The sequence below is a fragment of the Spinacia oleracea genome, chromosome 3 (assembly GCF_020520425.1).
Source record: "Spinacia oleracea cultivar Varoflay chromosome 3, BTI_SOV_V1, whole genome shotgun sequence".
NCBI lineage: Eukaryota > Viridiplantae > Streptophyta > Magnoliopsida > Caryophyllales > Amaranthaceae > Spinacia > Spinacia oleracea.
In genome coordinates, this window is record NC_079489.1 from 153,929,603 (window position 1) to 153,946,622 (window position 17,020).

Genomic DNA, 17,020 nt, shown 5'->3' on the forward strand with positions numbered 1-17,020 from the left:
TACAACTTCTATGCCACCATGTTCAGGGGTGAGAACTCTGAATGAGTTTTGAATTGGAGTAATTGTCCTCACTTGTTGAGCTTCCCTGTGCTTAGTCCTTCTAGCATCAATTTTCCACCCTGCATCATCATCAGAGTGAACAACAACAGAAGTGCCAACAGGAGTGGTCTGTTGAAGTTGTTGTTGTTGTTGGTTCTGTGGAGCTTGCTGAACTTTTTTAGGAACCCACTTCTTCACTACCTTCTTCTCAGGGGGTCTAGCATTGTTAACTTTCTTAACAGAAGTCTCACAATTGTGTCCCACCAGGCAACACTTCTTGCAGTAGTCTGGTTTCCAATCATAAGTAACAGTTTGTTCAAATTCCTGACCAGATGGATCAGCAATAGTGATGGAGCTAGGGAGAGGGTTAGTCACATCCACTTCAACCAAAACCCTAGCAAAAGATATTCTCAACTGCTGTGTAGTACATTCATCTGCAAACAAGGGAACTCCAAGAACACTGCCAATCCTACTCAAAGAATCCTCTCCCCAACAGTTCAGAGGTAAATTTGGAAACCTCACCCACAGAGGAATAACCTTCAAAACTTCCTCCTGGAAGCTAAAGTGGGAGGACCATTGCTTGATGATGGCTGGTTTACCATAAAAGTACTGAGGGCCAGCATATAGAATAGTGTTCCTATCTTCCAAAGAACAGAACCTAATCACAAAGTAACCTTCATCATGAAGGAAAACTTTGGGGGTTGCCACTTGACTCCATTCCTTAGCAATAAACCTGAGTACAGATGCAATTGTTGGTGTTTCACCCAACACAAACATGACAACTGCATTAGCCCAATGAGCATTACATTTATCTATTTCTGGCTGCTGCAGTTGAGCAATGACCCTATCACCAATACACACAGGAGCAACATAGCTTAATGCCTTTCCTTTAGTAGCAAGTAAACTACCCCTAACCTTACTGGCCCAAGAGCTTTGAGGTTTATCAACTACAGGAATCCCAAAATCTCCCCCCATATTCAATTTCCTACTCACAATACGCATAGATTCAGGGTTAACAGAGCTAGCTTTTGCAGAAATTGCATCTAACATTCCAGATCCAGAAACCACAGGGTTCGAAATAGGAGCAGAAAAAAGGGAGTTATGGTGTTCTTTAATTACCTCTTGGAGCCTAATGGAAATAGGTCCAGCATTGGGATGAACCAATTTCGGGTCCGCCATTGAAGAAGGTTCAGCAAGAATTTCTTCTACCATAGCGTACGTGAGCTGTTGCGTGGTGTCCAAGCTAGACGCTTGAGGCACAGAAACATGAGAAGCAACCAAAGGAGAAGAATCTCCATTATTTCCTGGCCCAGAAACAGCCGGCATCTCCTTCTTTCTCTGAAGGAAATAATGCCCTTGGTCCAAGTATGCATTCTATGTTAAGTCTAATAAATGCGGTTCAGTATTAATTAACAAGTTAATAATTCAGTGAGATCAAGTGAGCTGAATGCCTAGCTAGAGGCCGCTTCAGTTCAAGTGGAATTAATGATATTAATCCACAGCTTACTCTTGACTGAACCCGTAGGGTCACACAAATAGTACGTAAACGGATCAAGTATTTAATGGCATTAAATACTCCATCTATGAATATTCGGAACCGACGGATCTTGGTTTCAGTGGGAGCTAAGATCGTCACAGGCAAGAAATGAATACTCCGGAAACGATGATATTGCCGGAAACGGAAATATGGATCGTATCGGAAATATAAATATTATCCAAGTCGTAGATGTTGCCGGAAACGGAAACATGGTACGTATCGGAAAATATTATCGGAAATGGAAATATTGCCAGAATCGGAAATATTGCCGGAAACGGAAATATTGTCAGAATCGGAAATATTACCGGAATCGGAAAATAATTCCGGAAACGGAAATATTAAATATTTGTTCGAAACGGAAATTAATTCCGGAATCGGAAATATTAAATATTGTTCGTATCGGAAATGAATTCCGGAATCGGAAAATTTAATCGGAAGCGCATCGTACGAATAAGCATCGGACGAGGCCTGCCGGACGAGGCCCAGCACGAAGCCAGGCCATCGCCCAGCAAGCCAAGCGCGCCGCACAAACAGCCACGCCAGGCCCAGCGCAAGGCCAGGCCCAGCAGGCTGCGCAGCGCGCACAGCGCGCGCAAGCACGCGCAGCGCGCAGCGCGCGCGGGCGCTGCGTGGGCTGCTGCTCGCGCGCACGCATGGGGGCCCATCGTGGCTGCCGTGCGTGTGTGTGCAAGTGTTTGTGTTCGTGCACGTTTCCTAAAACATGCAGAGTTCGTTTAATGATTAAATTCCTAATTCTAATTGATAAATTAATTAAATTAGAGTTCTTGTAGAATTCTAGGTTTAATTAATTTGTATCTGAATAGGATTCCAATTCCCTTTCCATACCCCTATAAATATGTGGCATGGGTTCACAATTTATAACAAGTTTAAAAGTATTCAAAGTGAGTTTTTGAGAGAAAAATTCAGTCACACATTTGCCTATAAAGTGCCGAAAATAATAGTACCTTAAGGGCGATTCTAGTTGGTCAATCTTAAGGCGGATCCGGACGTGCTGTGGACTATCTACGGAGGGACGACACTTGGAGTCCTAAAGACTTGTTCTTGCTCGGTTCGGGCGCAGCTAGGGAGGGCACGCAACAAAGAGTATGCATCTAAATTATGCTATATGATTATGTGTAAATAATATGTTGTCCTGGGTTAATGGTTGTTTCCGCATGATCTATGTAATGTCATATGTATCATAACCTAACATTCTCCCCATCAATGGAGGTGGCGTATGATAGCAGATGGCCCTTATCGTGCGCCTCGTACCATGAGAGAGAGAGAATTTAAATGTTCTTTTGTTCGCCTCAATGGAAGTGAGATTAATGTATGATAATTAGAAGAGAGTAGAGAATTATGAAAAAGATGAATGTATGAAATATGGTTAAAATTAGGTTCATTTTATAGAGAAAAAAATAATATAGTCGTTGGTGTTTTTTTTTTTTTTTACAAATAAGTTACCGTTTTTTTTGTATTACCGTTATAAAATTATAGTTGTTGATAAAATCACCACTCTAGGAGTGACATGTGGTTAATAAATAACAAAGAGCCGTTGGTTTGTTTGAACAAAACCCAACAGCTATCTCATTTTGTTAATGATGTTGAAAGTGTGGGGACCATGTTGTGCAAGTGGATGAATTGATTGTGCTGAACTGTGGGACCCGCGTGCAGAAAATCAGCAACAACAACAAACAAAACGACGATGTTTTGTGCAAAAGAAAGGCAAAAAAAATATAAAATGTTGCGTTTTACCATTCTGATATGTCCTCCCCCAAACACAATATATCCTCTCCATGTGGAGGATATATTGCATTCCTCTACCAAAGTAGTATCCTCTCCTCCATTTCTACATCAAGGAGGATACTACTTTGGAGGAGAGAGAGTGTAGGAGAGGATTGTATATCCTCTCCATTGCCTATGCTCTAAGGATATCTTTGGGCGTGGTGGGCAGAATTTGAACAAACGGGACTTTGATTTATTCATCTAGTTATATACTTATATGTAAATCCTTTATTTTTATCATGGCACTTTAAAACTCAAGTCTCATAATCATTACGGCTTATTATTTACCGCCCATTTATTTACCGATATACCCTCCTTTATTTATCCCCTTATCTAATTACTTAAAGCCAGCACCACAGGCCACCACCACGTCGTCGGCGACAAAATGCGTAATAATATTTACATGGCCGAGTCTACCGGTGGAACGTCGAATTCACAAGTTTTTTTTTTGTCCGGAAAATTTTTCAGATCTTTTGCATTTTTAGATTGTACCATGGTACAGACTTATGAATTTTAAGCTTGTACCATGATACATACTTATGAGTTTTTAGCTTCGACCATGGTATAGACTTATGCATTTTAAGCTCCTGTCATGGTACGAGCTTAAAATTCATAAGCCCATACCATGGTCGAAGCTAAAAATTCACAAGTCTCAATTTTTTTTTCGAGACCTTAAATAATATAGATTTATGCATACCAAGCTCACACCATGGCGTAGACTTATGAATTTTAAGTTCCTTCCATGGTACGAACTTAAAGTGCATAAGTCTATACCATGGTCGAAGCTAAAAACTCATAAGTCTGTACCATGGTACAATCTTAAAATTCATAAGCATGAACCACGGTACAAGCAAAAATTGCATAAGTTTCTGAAATTTTTTCCGGACAAAAAAAATACATTTTTGTGAATTTGACGTTCCACCGGTAGACTCGACCATGTAAACATTACTACGCATTTTGTTGCCGACGAAGTGGTGGCGGTGGTGGTCGGTGGTGCGACCAGTTGTATTAGCTTTGAGTAAATAAATGAGGGGGTAAATAAATGAGGATATATGGGTAACATTATTTGATTTTCCAACTCCAACACTAATGCACCATAAGAGCATATAAAGGCCTTTTATGCTCTTATGGTCCAATCCCATAAATTATTAAACTAGCTTTTGAGTCCGTTCATAGAACGGCCGGTTGTATAATGGTTGTTCAGTTGTCTTTTAAAGTTTTAATTAGTGAGGACTTGTGATTTTTGGTAATATATGAATTAAATAGAGGTGTAATTTGAAGTAAGGGTGGCAATGGATCGGAGGTAGATCGGGCCGATGGAGATTCATCCGCCTCCATCGTTCAACTTTTCATCCATCATCCAACCCATCCGTCACTCCATTTACCCTCCATCCACATTCGACTCATCCATCATGCATCCGCGGATGAATCAGGTGGATCAGATGAATAGCCGGTGTAATTAAAATTATCGTCAACTTTATTTATAATATCAATCAATATAAAGTATTATGTGTTAATATAGTGGACAATGAATTATAATTTGATACATTTACATTATAAAATAATCGAAAATGCTAATAATAAAAAAAATATTAGGTAATACATACAAGATTATATTAATAATTAAGTAATTGTAGTAAACAAAATTAATAATTTTAACGGATGGATGGATGGATCAGATGATGGATCGGGTGACGGGTTGGATGAAGCTCCATCCGAATCCGACCCGACCCATCACCCGATCCACGCGCCACCCGTTTAACAACAGTGTTTTATGGGGTTTCAACCATAAATTCGGTTCGGGTTGTTCGAATATCCGTCGGACTTTGATGAAATTGTCAACCCTAATTTGAAGGTTGAAAAAATATAAAAATTATATGTTGAATTAATATTGAATGTTAAAGGGGTGAAGTGGAAGAGGTTAATGTGTATATTGAACTATTAGTAATTGATGTTGAATAAGGAAGTTGAAGTGAAAGAGGAGTTAAAGTTGTAAAACATAGAAAGAATAATAATAATAATAAAAAAAAACTAATAATGAACTGATGAATGAAATGAGAGATGACATATGGCTTCCAATAATCTATGGTGACACATGACTTCCAATAATCTATGGTTATCCTTTTTAAATACTAGGTGTAGATGACTCAATTAATTAAATAAATGTCCAAGGAGAATATTTAAAACATACTCCAAGAAATAGGTTTCTACATTACTCCCTTCCGTTCACTCGAAATACTTAAGTATTAAGCTAGGGTTCATCTCAAGTTTTTTTTTTTTTTTTGGTGTTAGCACCCGGTTCACCCTTAAGGCTAATCCGGATTCGGGGCGAGTTCTAGGTGGATATGTTCTAGTTCCCTACCAATTGATGTTGCGGGGGATCGAACACGAGTTCTCCCTACCAAGTTCAGCCCCAATCACCATTGAACCAACAGGCAATTGGTATCTCAAATTTATAACAACTAGCTCAAATAAGTAAAAGTGAAACTCCGATCCATAAAATATGCACATCTCCGTTAATGCAGAGTAAGACTGTGTTAATTTCTGCCACCGTCACGTCTAATATAATTTTTTTTCCTAAGACCCTGTTTGGCCAAGCTCCTAGAGCAGCTTCTACGAGTGAGAAGTAGAAACTTGGCCAAACAAGGATTTTTGTGTTGTAGAAAACAGCTTCCTAGAAGCCCAAACTAGCTTCTATGGGCTTGAGAAACAGAAGCTCCAAAAGGAGGCTTCTGATTTTAGTTTCTCGGGGAGCTATTCCCCTCATTTAATGAGAGTATATTTTTTGACAGCCTTGCCCCTCTGAATAGAAAAAATGACCTATTGTCCCTCATATAATAAATAAATCAAGTTCATTATTTCTCTCTCATCTTTACTGTCTCTCCTACTTCCCTCAACTCACAACTGTCTCTCCTACTTCCCTCATTATTTCTGATCGATGCATCCCGGAGAACGCAGACCACCTACATCGTCGATGAATACTCCACCCGTTCGTCCACCCACGAAATCTACGACGAGCAACACAGCTAATAAGGTGAATTTAATTATTTATACAAATCTGTTTCCCCAATTAATTTGTTAGGTGTAGAACCCTAATTTCTGTAATTTTGGTTGAATAGGGGAAATCGAAGATGCATCCATCTACTATTCCTTCTCCTCCTTCAAATCAGGTGAGTTTAGTTAAAAAAAAATAGATTAGTTTTGTTTATCCTACTTTCCTCTCCAATCTCTGACCCATTAACTTTTTGATTCAAACAAGTCGGCGTCGGCACTAGGCCGTGATTGTTATATTAATTCCTTAATGCTAGTGTGTGGGTGTGTTCTGAAACAATTTGTTTTATCTACTTTGATTTGGGCCAGTTGCTCAATGTCTAGAACTCCTAAATTTAAAGACCCTGTTCTACAAATTAAGCAAATTTTGATAAGAATAAGTTTTATATAAGTTAGTTTACAGATGTTAAGATAAATGAAATGATTAAAAAAGTTTAAACACTTGACTAAAATCATGTAAAAAATAAATTTGCAAGAGGAAATATAAGTTGCTGCTTGGTTTTGATAATGCAAAGTACTATCATCAAGAAGAACCGGCTGGGTTTTGATAAGTACTATATTTTGATAATGCTACATCCTACTAAGAATTATTTTGGTAATGCAAAGTACTATCATCAAAGTATTATAGAATATATGATGATCATTAAGTTACAATTTGTTAAACCACTTTCTAACTAACACATCCTAATTATTTATTACTTCCCTTGAATAAATTGTTTGCCAAATTTTGACTCAACCAAACATAGAACAGAGAGGCAATTCAAAATATTTGTATACTAAATTTTTTATTAGAGAGGCAATTCAAAATATTTGTATACTGAATTTTTTATTACTTTCATAGATTATTTTTTATCCTATGTTAGTTGTTTATTTGTTATATTTTTCAATCTAATCTTATGGAGTTAGATGAATGAGCAAAAAGTGAAGAGATCAAAAGCGACGTGGGATGATGAATCAACTTGATAAAACAACCCCCTAGAATTTCATTGTGTTCTGGATGGCAATGGGTACAAGAAGTGCTTTCAACTCCAGGTGAGAGTTATAGGATGTTTAGAATGGAGTCTGATGTGTTCTGTAGTCTTGCTAAATTGTTGAAAGACGATTATGGTTTGAAGTCTACTAGGACCATGTGTTCTGAAGAATCACTTGCAATGTTTATATATTTATGTGCTCAGTTTCAATCAAACCGTAATCTGCAAAATAGGTTTAAACATTCGGGGGAAACAATCAGTAGAAAAATGAATGAAGTTCTTAAAGCTATGACTAAATTTTCTAGAGATATTGTGAGAGCTTCTGATCCATATTTTAGGGAGGTCTCGGTCAAAATACGAGGTAACTATAAGTATTGGCCACATTTCAAGGATTGTATTGGTGCCATTGATGGGACTCACATCCCATGTGTTGTTCCGGAAGAAGATAGAATTCCTTACATAGGGCGTAAAGGGCACCCAACTCAAAATATTCTGGCAATTTGTGACTTTGACATGTTGTTTACATACTTTGTTGTTGGGTGGCCTGGATCCGTTCATGACAATCGTGTTTTAAAGAATGCAATGGATAATCCAAAGAAGGCGTTCCCTCATCCACCAGAAGGTAAACTTTTGTGTATTTTATGACAATTAATATTATTACGTACTGTATATTATGTAATATCTCATTTTTGCAATGTAGGTAAATATTATGTTGTTGATGCGGGTTATCCTAATATGAAAGGATTTTTGGCTCCGTTTAAAGGCCAACGATATCATATTCCTGATTATCGCCGTTCAACTCAACCTCCAACCGGTTATTACGAAGTCTATAATTATAAACACTCTTCATTAAGGAATGTGATTGAGCGAACATTTGGAGTATGGAAAAGTAGATGGAGGATACTATCCATGATGCCAAATTTTCCACTAGAAACACAAAACAAGACTGTTGCTGCAACTATGGCTATGCACAACTACATTAGAAGACATGCACTTGAAGATTTGGAATTCGACAAATGCGATGCGGACCCAAATTATATTCCTGTGGTGGAAGAAGATGCTCAAGATATTGGTGGTGGTTCTTCGAGTACTTTACGAGAAGATCACGATGGCTCAATGGATGATGATAGCATGGAGTCTGTCCGGCACAACATTGCATCTTCTATGTTGAAACAAGATTTGCAAGAGCAATGTGTATAAAAGGTTATTACTAGTTGTGTATTAAACATATTATATTAACTTAAAATAGTTTGGTGGAAATTGGTTTAAATTAAAAAAAATACCCGAGCTATCTTTTCTCAATAAATATATATATATATATATATATATATATATATATATATATATATATATATATATATATATATATATATATATATATATATATATATATATATATATATATTCGGAGTAGTACTTTTATTAAATATGTCGTTGGAATAAATTTTGGTTTAACAAAATAATTAATGCATAATAAGGATAATATTTTTTTTAGGTAAAAGTTAACATGGAAATTATTTATAATAGTATGATTTAGAATCAACAATAACATCTTTTAAGAATTAGTTAATAATAGACAAGAAGTTATAACAAAAGCAATGGGCCAAACAATGTAAAAGTGTTTCTGTTTCTAAGAAGTGCTTCTTAAACTGTGTGGCCAAACACCTTCACGGTTTCTCTAGAAACAGTTTCTAGAAAACTACTTTTAGGAAACAGAAACCGTTTCCTAGAAGCTTGGCCAAACAGGCTGTAATTTCTATAGTTAAATTTCTAGGATGTTTCACCGGCCGTATGGTGTTACAATTAGGAATTTATTGTAGATTTCTCATCAAGTCACCAGCCATATATATACACTTGATGACCATATCAATTTATATTATATATTAATAGGCGTTTATATATGTAATTAAGTATACGTGATACGTGACACTTTGCTTATATAAACATCGAATTTAAACAATAAATTTTTTACCATTAAGCTATTATATGCTTCATGTTATCATTGCAAAAATACTAATATAGTAAATGTAAATGTAATTAATATAGTAACACGTGACATCGCCCGAGGGTGAACCAGATGGTATACCAAAAAAAAAAAAAAAAAACGTGACATAGCCCGACCCAATTTTTTTATTTATTAATTATATGTTGAATAACAACCACCAAACCCTACACATTAGTAATAACCGTCGCCCCCTCACAACGTGACAAAGCGTTCTAGAACATTCTCCTTCGATTCTGATGTTATCTAGATCCGTATTTGTGCGGACTAAGGCTCTGTTCTCTTCACCTTATTTTCACTTATTTCAGGTCTGATAGGATAAGATAAAATATATTATTGATGGGGAAAATATAATGTTGTATTGTGTTATTATTTGTGGGCATACGCCTCTATTCACTACTACAAAAATGGGCAAAGAGACCCGTCCAAAATGGCCTAAGAGACCCCATTTAAGGTGGTCTCTAGGTGGGGGGGTCTCTTTATAAAAGAGACCCCCTCAAGAAGAGGGGTCTGTTTGTTAAAAACAAGAGACCCGTTATTAAAGAAAAGGGGTCTGAATATGTTTACCATAAAAAAATAATATAGAAGGAGAAGAGACCCCTTATTAGAGAAATGAGGTATGTTTGTAAAAAAAATCAGACCCCATATTTAACATAGAGGGTCTCTTTGAATTTATTAATATTATTTTATCCAACAAACTTAGACCCCATATGTTAGATAGGGGGTCTCTTTGAATATTTTACTATTATTTATTATTATACTCGAGAGACCCCTTTTTATAAATAACGGGTCTCTTTTCATTTATTTTTATTAAAAAAAAATTCAGCATAAACCATATTTCGGCCTAACAAATCTGCATTTAACCAATTTCGTAATTCCAAAATACTCTGTAATTCTTACAATTACCAAAACAAACAAAAATATTTCCTGCTTTACATCGATTGTAGTCTCAAAAAACATAAAAATAACAAAGGCTCAAAAGAGTCTACGTAACTTTGACAAAATTAAACAATAAAATTGACAACAATACTTATTACTTATTATCAATGTGGGCACAAGCATATGCTCAACTATCCACCAGAAGTCCAGAACCCCTCCTTGGCTCCTTCCATCAAACTTTCTTCCATCAGCTAATGTCCTCCTTTGTTGTTTTTTCATCTCTGCAACAATCACATGTAGACAAGAAAATGCAGTAAATTAAAAGCATGGGAAGTTTGTATTCTTTATATTTTAGTATGGCATAGAAAAAACTCATTAGTCATGAAAATGAAAATGGAAAGTGCATCAGATAAATTTTCAAGAATGCGACACACACACAGGAAACAATCAATCAGGATAGTAACTATATGTTATTACCAACTAGCTTTTGGATAATTTAAAATCTCACAGTCGAACACAGAAGTTTTCACCACTTACTGGAATATGATCACCTCTCATAGCTCAAAAAATCAGTATTTCTCTTGTTTAACAAAATAATATGAATGGTAGCATCAAGTTAACCCTTTGTAATCCAACGTAAAACTCTGATTGACTTGATACCACACAACCACACTCCACACAGATATCCTACCAAAAATGGGAATTTCTGCACTACTCCTTCAGCCTGCAGTAACAAATCAATAAAGGGTATGATTCATGAACCACCCCCTGTTTCCCTTCTCTTTAGGATCAACCATAAATAAATCAAGAATATAAATATCAAATAGAGCTTTGGCATTAGGAGTCTTCAACACCAGGTCATAGATACATTTTATGTACTGTAATTGACTGATATTTTCAGAATGTAAGGAGTGTAATGCTACATAATCTAGAACTCCTATTAAAGATACCCTCATGCCAGGTCATACTACTTGGCTACCCATAATCAACATAATAACTAATTGGACGACATGTCACATCCCTAGATCACGTGCATAGTACAAAAACAAGGAACATTACTAGTATACAAGATAACATACCCTCCTGTGGCTAATTTGTGACAAGCATAACGAAAACAGATTCGAACTCCAATCAGAAACATTAAAATGTATAATCTCTCAATTGTTTACTGTTGGAATCATTTGTTTTCATCACATTGGGATTGTATTGAGTGCATGGAAATCCTCTACTATTTTGCACATTAATATTCCCATGGATAACCAGAGAAAGGAAGGGAAGCGGAATACCTTAGAAGGTTCACTTCTTGCTCCAACTACCATATGAGCCTAATCACATTTCAAAACGGAAAAAAAATAGTAGATGACTAGAATATAGATGAAGAAAAATTTATCAATAATTTCAAATTTCAAATTGATAAAAAAAAAAAAACCCGTCACTAACCTGGATTTTCTCTGTAGACGTGTTACCTAGAGCAATCGAATGCTGCAAAATTCAAACCTAATAAGTAAATAACACAATCAACTAAAATTTCAAGTACAGAATTACAGATAGAAAAATGTAACGCAACCCAGTAGTTTCCAGTTGACCTGAACGACAAGGAGTCATGTAAAATGATCTGCAAGCCTCTATACGGTTCTCAGAAGGTTGACTGTGGATTTTACTTATACACCTTAGTCCTTTATTGTCTTCTTTAAAACTCTTCTACTAGGTCGCCTAATCAATAACCTGAAGGAAACAACAATTGAAATCTCTTAATCTTCCTGTTTTTCATAGAATGCCACACAACATGATATTAACAAAAACAACACAAAAGAACAAGGAGAAGTGGAAGCCAAAGTACAAAACATGAATCACTTAAGCATAGTTGCAAATTTTTCTAGCCTACTTGACTAACTTTTGGGGTAATGTTGTAAAAATTTAATGTAATATTATTCTTAGATATAATAATTTGTAGCTAGAATTGTTCATATGCCTTAAAATCTCTGCAAATCATAGTATTGGATATTTAAAATCTTAATTAGTTCTTGGCCTACAGAATACCGCATCATTAAGACAAGAAATATCAATTTAGTTCAGCCAAAATCAAGTTAATTAAAAGAGTGGGACCAAAACCATCAACACATTTGGTTTAATGCCAAAATCAACCAACAAGAGTTAGAGAAAATTAGTTGAACAGAAGCTAACATTGATTGTTCCTAGGTACAGAGGGAGGTAAATTCACTTGGATGTCGTGATGAGAGCTTGTAGGATATGAGGCCGAAATTGATTGTTCCTAGGTACAGAGGGAGGTATAGTCCTAGGTACAGAAGTCAAACCTATCATAGGAGACATCATATCAAGGCCACCGCCTCCAGGAGTTATCGGTTACCCACCAAGAGTACCAAGAAATACGATACAGAGCTTGGTGTCGTGGGCTGCGTACTAGGAGTTATGGAAAGTACGGACATAGAGCATTACATGAAAAGAGAATACTTATCAGTTACATGTTTAAAGAAAAAAAGATAAAGACACATTAATTTTTATGTTAAAAAAGACACCAAAGTGAACGGATAGCCGATTACCATCTCTAGGGGCCTCAGGATCATTATAATTGCCACCAGGAGTTGAAGCCCAGCCTACTGGAGTAGGGGCATCATATGTTCTCGAGGAGGACTTCCAGGCTGAAAAAAACATCAACCGTGTCAATCACATTTCAAGAGAAAGAATTCAAATATATAGACATGATTTCATATTCACCCAAAGAAAATGACATAATTTCATACCCGATATTGCGGACTTGATCCCCAAGAAGCAGGATTTGCATCCTCCCAGTTTTCCCTGGAATTACAAGATCCCGGATACATTTAGTCACAAGAAAAGATGTACGTAAACTAAAAGAAAAGGGTGAAGTTCAAATTATGGACTGTGTGCCAGTGACTGTTCATTATTCCCCTAAAGCTAGCGGCACCAGGTGGAACTGAATGTCTAAATATGAAAACAAAGAAGGAAGCGGAGAGAGACCGAGACCAAAAGGAATTTCATCTGATTTATATGTTGGAAAATGCACTAAATAAACCTTCAAAAATAGGAAGTATAAATGTATTGATTGCAATAAAAATGTGATGAGAGCGGCTGCCGTGATGAGAGCTTGCATTATATTTTAGATAAATTCACCTGATATGATGTCTTCTATGATAGGTTTGATATGTGATATGGCCAACTTCATCATTCAGTAAGCAGTTCAAAATGTTCTTGATTGATGGCAATCATATATTCAAGTCAACACCAAACGGAGATGTAGTTCTACCACCACAAAATCTAGATAGTTTAATAGCTTAATGTTCAATTATAAGTAGACTTGCATCTAATTTGATGGAGGCAATGTAAGCAAGATATTCAATCCACTTTAACATTTGGATCATAATAGATTAGCCAACTAAACTGCTTTAAAACTAATTTTGTATAGGACCAAGAACCCCCTTTTCCAGCCAAGGAGGAAGCCTCTTTAGAACAATTTCGGTATTGTTACAAAAAAACATCATAATTCAAAGAAAAGTCATGAAATTAAATCCAAAACTTGACAATGAGGACAATCAAATCGCAACATCACTTCTAGTATAAGGTATGAGACCAATACTGAAATCTGGGGTGAGGTCAGTTCCTGTTACCTTAATTTACACCTTGAAACATTTAAAGCAATCTCAAATCCTAATGCCGCTCAAATACTCCCGAAGATCTATCCTCCAAACCCTAATCTCACAACATATAACCATACAAGTAAAACAAAACCAAAAATCCGCTAAATCCATAACAAATAAGAAAAACCAACAAATTTCAGCAAAATTAACATGAAGTTCAAATGAAATCAACAAAAAAAAAATCACAAAATCAAATATTCGAGCTAAAAAATTACAGACCTTGAAAGTGGCGAGAGCGATAAAAGCGAGGTCGAGAATGAGTTGATGCCATAGGTTCGTCTGGTTCAGATCTGCACTTATATTGTACCATTGTGGATGCTCTCTTCTGACTGCTTCCAATTACAGAGGCGTCGACGTCGTCGCTTCTGAGTGTTTCTCAGATTGAGAGGGGCAGCCAGTGCAGATTGCGGAGAAAGAGGGATAAAGGTAAAGCTCGTGAGTCGTGATATTATTTTAAAATGAAACAAAAAAGAAACAGATCCGGTAACGAAAGAAGAGGTCTCTCCTTTTCTCCTATTGTCATCTCTTTGTAGCCCCACCGTGTAGAAGAGACCCGTTAACTCAAATACAAGGTCTCATATTACTTTTTCTCAATTTTTCGTTTAGAAAATGTGGGCCCCATGATACAATAGAGACCCGTTATTTCAAACAAGGGATCTCGTGTTTCTTTTACATTATTTTTCCAGCCAAAATTATGGGCCATTTGAGTCATTAGAGACCCGTTATCTCTAATATTAGATCTTTTATATTAAAGAGACCCGTTATCTCAACCAATGGGTCTTTCTGTAAGGGTCTCTTTGCCCATTTTTGTAGTAGTGATTTATAATACAAACTAGATCTCCTACTCTCCGTAGGTTTCCTAATTCATATAGACTTTTATCTTATATCATATAGCTTAGTTATAACATAAATCTACTACATACGATATTCTATCATATAGGATAACTGCGTTATCCTCAATAGGAATCGCACTTAAATTTTATGTCTGCTATAATTAATTTGTCCTTGTTCGTGCCTTGTGTAAATCAAGCTTTAAAGAAATACTCCCCCCGTCCCGGAATACACGCACCGGTTCGAGTCGACACGCTTGCCAAGACACAACTTTGACCACCAATATGTTTAACTACATATTATAAAAACTTATGGAATATTAATATTTTGAAAATATATGTTAAGATGAAGCCAACAATATATTATATGCTACCTTTTGTTTTCATATACTAGAAATAAAATAGGGTAAAAGTGAATTATGTGAATAGTGTAAAAAGTCAAACTTAAGCGTGTACTCGGGAACGGAGGGAGTATGTAAAATTGTAATAATATTCATACAACGTAATATCTATTACTATATACTAAAAGAGACACCAGGAATGACACGTGTCATTTCCTGGTGCGATTTTTTCCCGCCAAAATGTTTTTTTTGTTTTAAATAAATAAATTACATTACGGTTTTTAAGGAAACTAAGATAAAAATATATTTTAATTACCATAGATGTGTACTGCATAATATATTATTGGAGGAAAGCTAAATCAATATTATTTTTTCCTTTATGATATAATTTTATTTATGTATTGTTATAACTTTTTAATCTGATAGAAAATATAAAAAATATTAATAAATGAACTTCTAATGTTAGTCTACTATTAATAATATAATACATGGTAACTGGTAAGTAAGAATGTTAATTAAAATAATAATACATGGTAAGTAGACTAACATATAAGTTTATTTATCAAGATTTTACTCAATTCAAAATATGTTGTATTTGACTAACTCGGTTATGCTCGGGTCTTTTCGAAAATTAGTCTTGAGTCATTCGGGTTTGGTTAACGTTGTTAGATCGTTCTACATGCTAGATACAAGTAAACGACTATAATTTTTAACTTTGTATAGTAATATGCAAATTTAGTTCATTTGAATATTTTTTTTACACAACTTTGAATTTATACTTTTTCATATATCTTTTTAACTTTCATGTTTTCCTAATATCACAAGTCTTTTAGTTACGATTACAATAATAAATTGTTTTAGTAGTAGTCGTGCGTTGCACGGGTCCTAAACTAGTTAATTATATGAATGAGATCGATCCTTGTGTTAAATGCTACAGAGTATAAAATAATTTTCCGTGATTCCGCTAAGCACATCTAAATCCCTACCGTGCATGTACATACCCTTCACATTTTCCCGCTCATCACATGGTCTGCATACGAGTATGTGAGCTTGTTTATTTAAGATTGTATACCCTATTAACGTTTGCATATAAGCAATTCAAGTGGACAATTAATTAATGTCTTGATGAACAATTATTGTATTTTTCTTTTCCACATTTCTATAGAAATTTTAGCTGGAAGATGGGAAAGTCTTCCGATAATGAAAAGCTGGTACTAAAATGCAACATGATATTTCAGCAAATTAAATAGTAGTACTGTTGAGACAATATTACTCCGTATTACTTTATGAGAACGTGAAAATCAGTATGATTTAATTATTTCTATAACATGAATTTCACAAGTACTAAAGGAAGAAGTCAACTCTGGTCATGATCAAGTTACAAGAGGTTGTAGCTTTCTATTGAAAGAGGGAGTATAACTTAGAAAAGTTAGTAGTTTGAAAATCTAACGTGACAAACTGACAAAAAAGGCTCCTTTGTGATCGTTTTTTGTTTCCAATTTTCTGTTTTTTTTTAACAAAATTAAAACTAAAATATAAAAACTACAAAAATAGTTTTCAGTTTTTTATTGTCAATTTTTAAAATCAACATGATTAATATAGGTATGGCTATTTTGAGAGAAATGTTTGGCTATTGTTTAGTTCATGCTCTAATCTATCTAAATCATACTACTATGACTTTCAAAACCAAAAAAAAATAAAAACTGGAAACTGTAATCATCCTGAATGAGTCATAAACTACTTTTACCTCCGTTCATTAAAATTCTTTATGCTTACTATTTACACAGACTCCAATACAATATATAACCACTAATATATCCAATTCCGTATGTGAAAAAATTATAAAAAAGTTGATATTATGAAAATACGTACCAAGACCAATCTAACAAGACCTTACATGATTACATG

The 17,020-nt window shown here is 35.3% G+C and overlaps 1 protein-coding gene and 1 long non-coding RNA gene across 4 annotated transcripts; one reads left to right on the forward strand and one right to left on the reverse strand.

Moving 5' to 3' along the window:
• The first annotated feature begins 6,255 nt into the window (after positions 1-6,255).
• LOC130470056 (uncharacterized) lies at positions 6,256-8,598 on the forward strand. Of its 2 annotated transcripts, XM_056839615.1 has the most exons (4): positions 6,256-6,395; positions 6,481-6,531; positions 7,319-8,005; positions 8,084-8,598. In XM_056839615.1, exons 3-4 carry the CDS (start codon positions 7,459-7,461, stop codon positions 8,581-8,583), a joined length of 1,047 nt encoding a protein of 348 aa, XP_056695593.1. In that variant the 5' UTR covers positions 6,256-6,395; positions 6,481-6,531; positions 7,319-7,458; the 3' UTR covers positions 8,584-8,598. The 2 variants fall into 2 exon arrangements, with proteins under 2 accessions (XP_056695593.1, XP_056695594.1); XM_056839616.1 differs by lacking the exons at positions 6,256-6,395; positions 6,481-6,531 and having other exon boundaries at positions 6,685-8,005.
• A 1,809-nt stretch (positions 8,599-10,407) lies between these two features.
• LOC130470057 (uncharacterized) lies at positions 10,408-14,301 on the reverse strand. 2 transcript variants are annotated; one of them, XR_008930118.1, is made up of 9 exons: positions 14,161-14,301; positions 13,912-13,993; positions 13,027-13,081; positions 12,826-12,924; positions 12,580-12,685; positions 11,851-11,989; positions 11,705-11,746; positions 11,551-11,589; positions 10,408-10,545 (listed from the first exon to the last, which is right to left on the reverse strand). It is a non-coding gene; the product is annotated as an uncharacterized lncRNA (long non-coding RNA). The 2 variants fall into 2 exon arrangements; XR_008930117.1 differs by lacking the exon at positions 13,912-13,993 and having other exon boundaries at positions 14,161-14,300.
• Between the last annotated feature and the right edge of the window lie 2,719 nt (positions 14,302-17,020).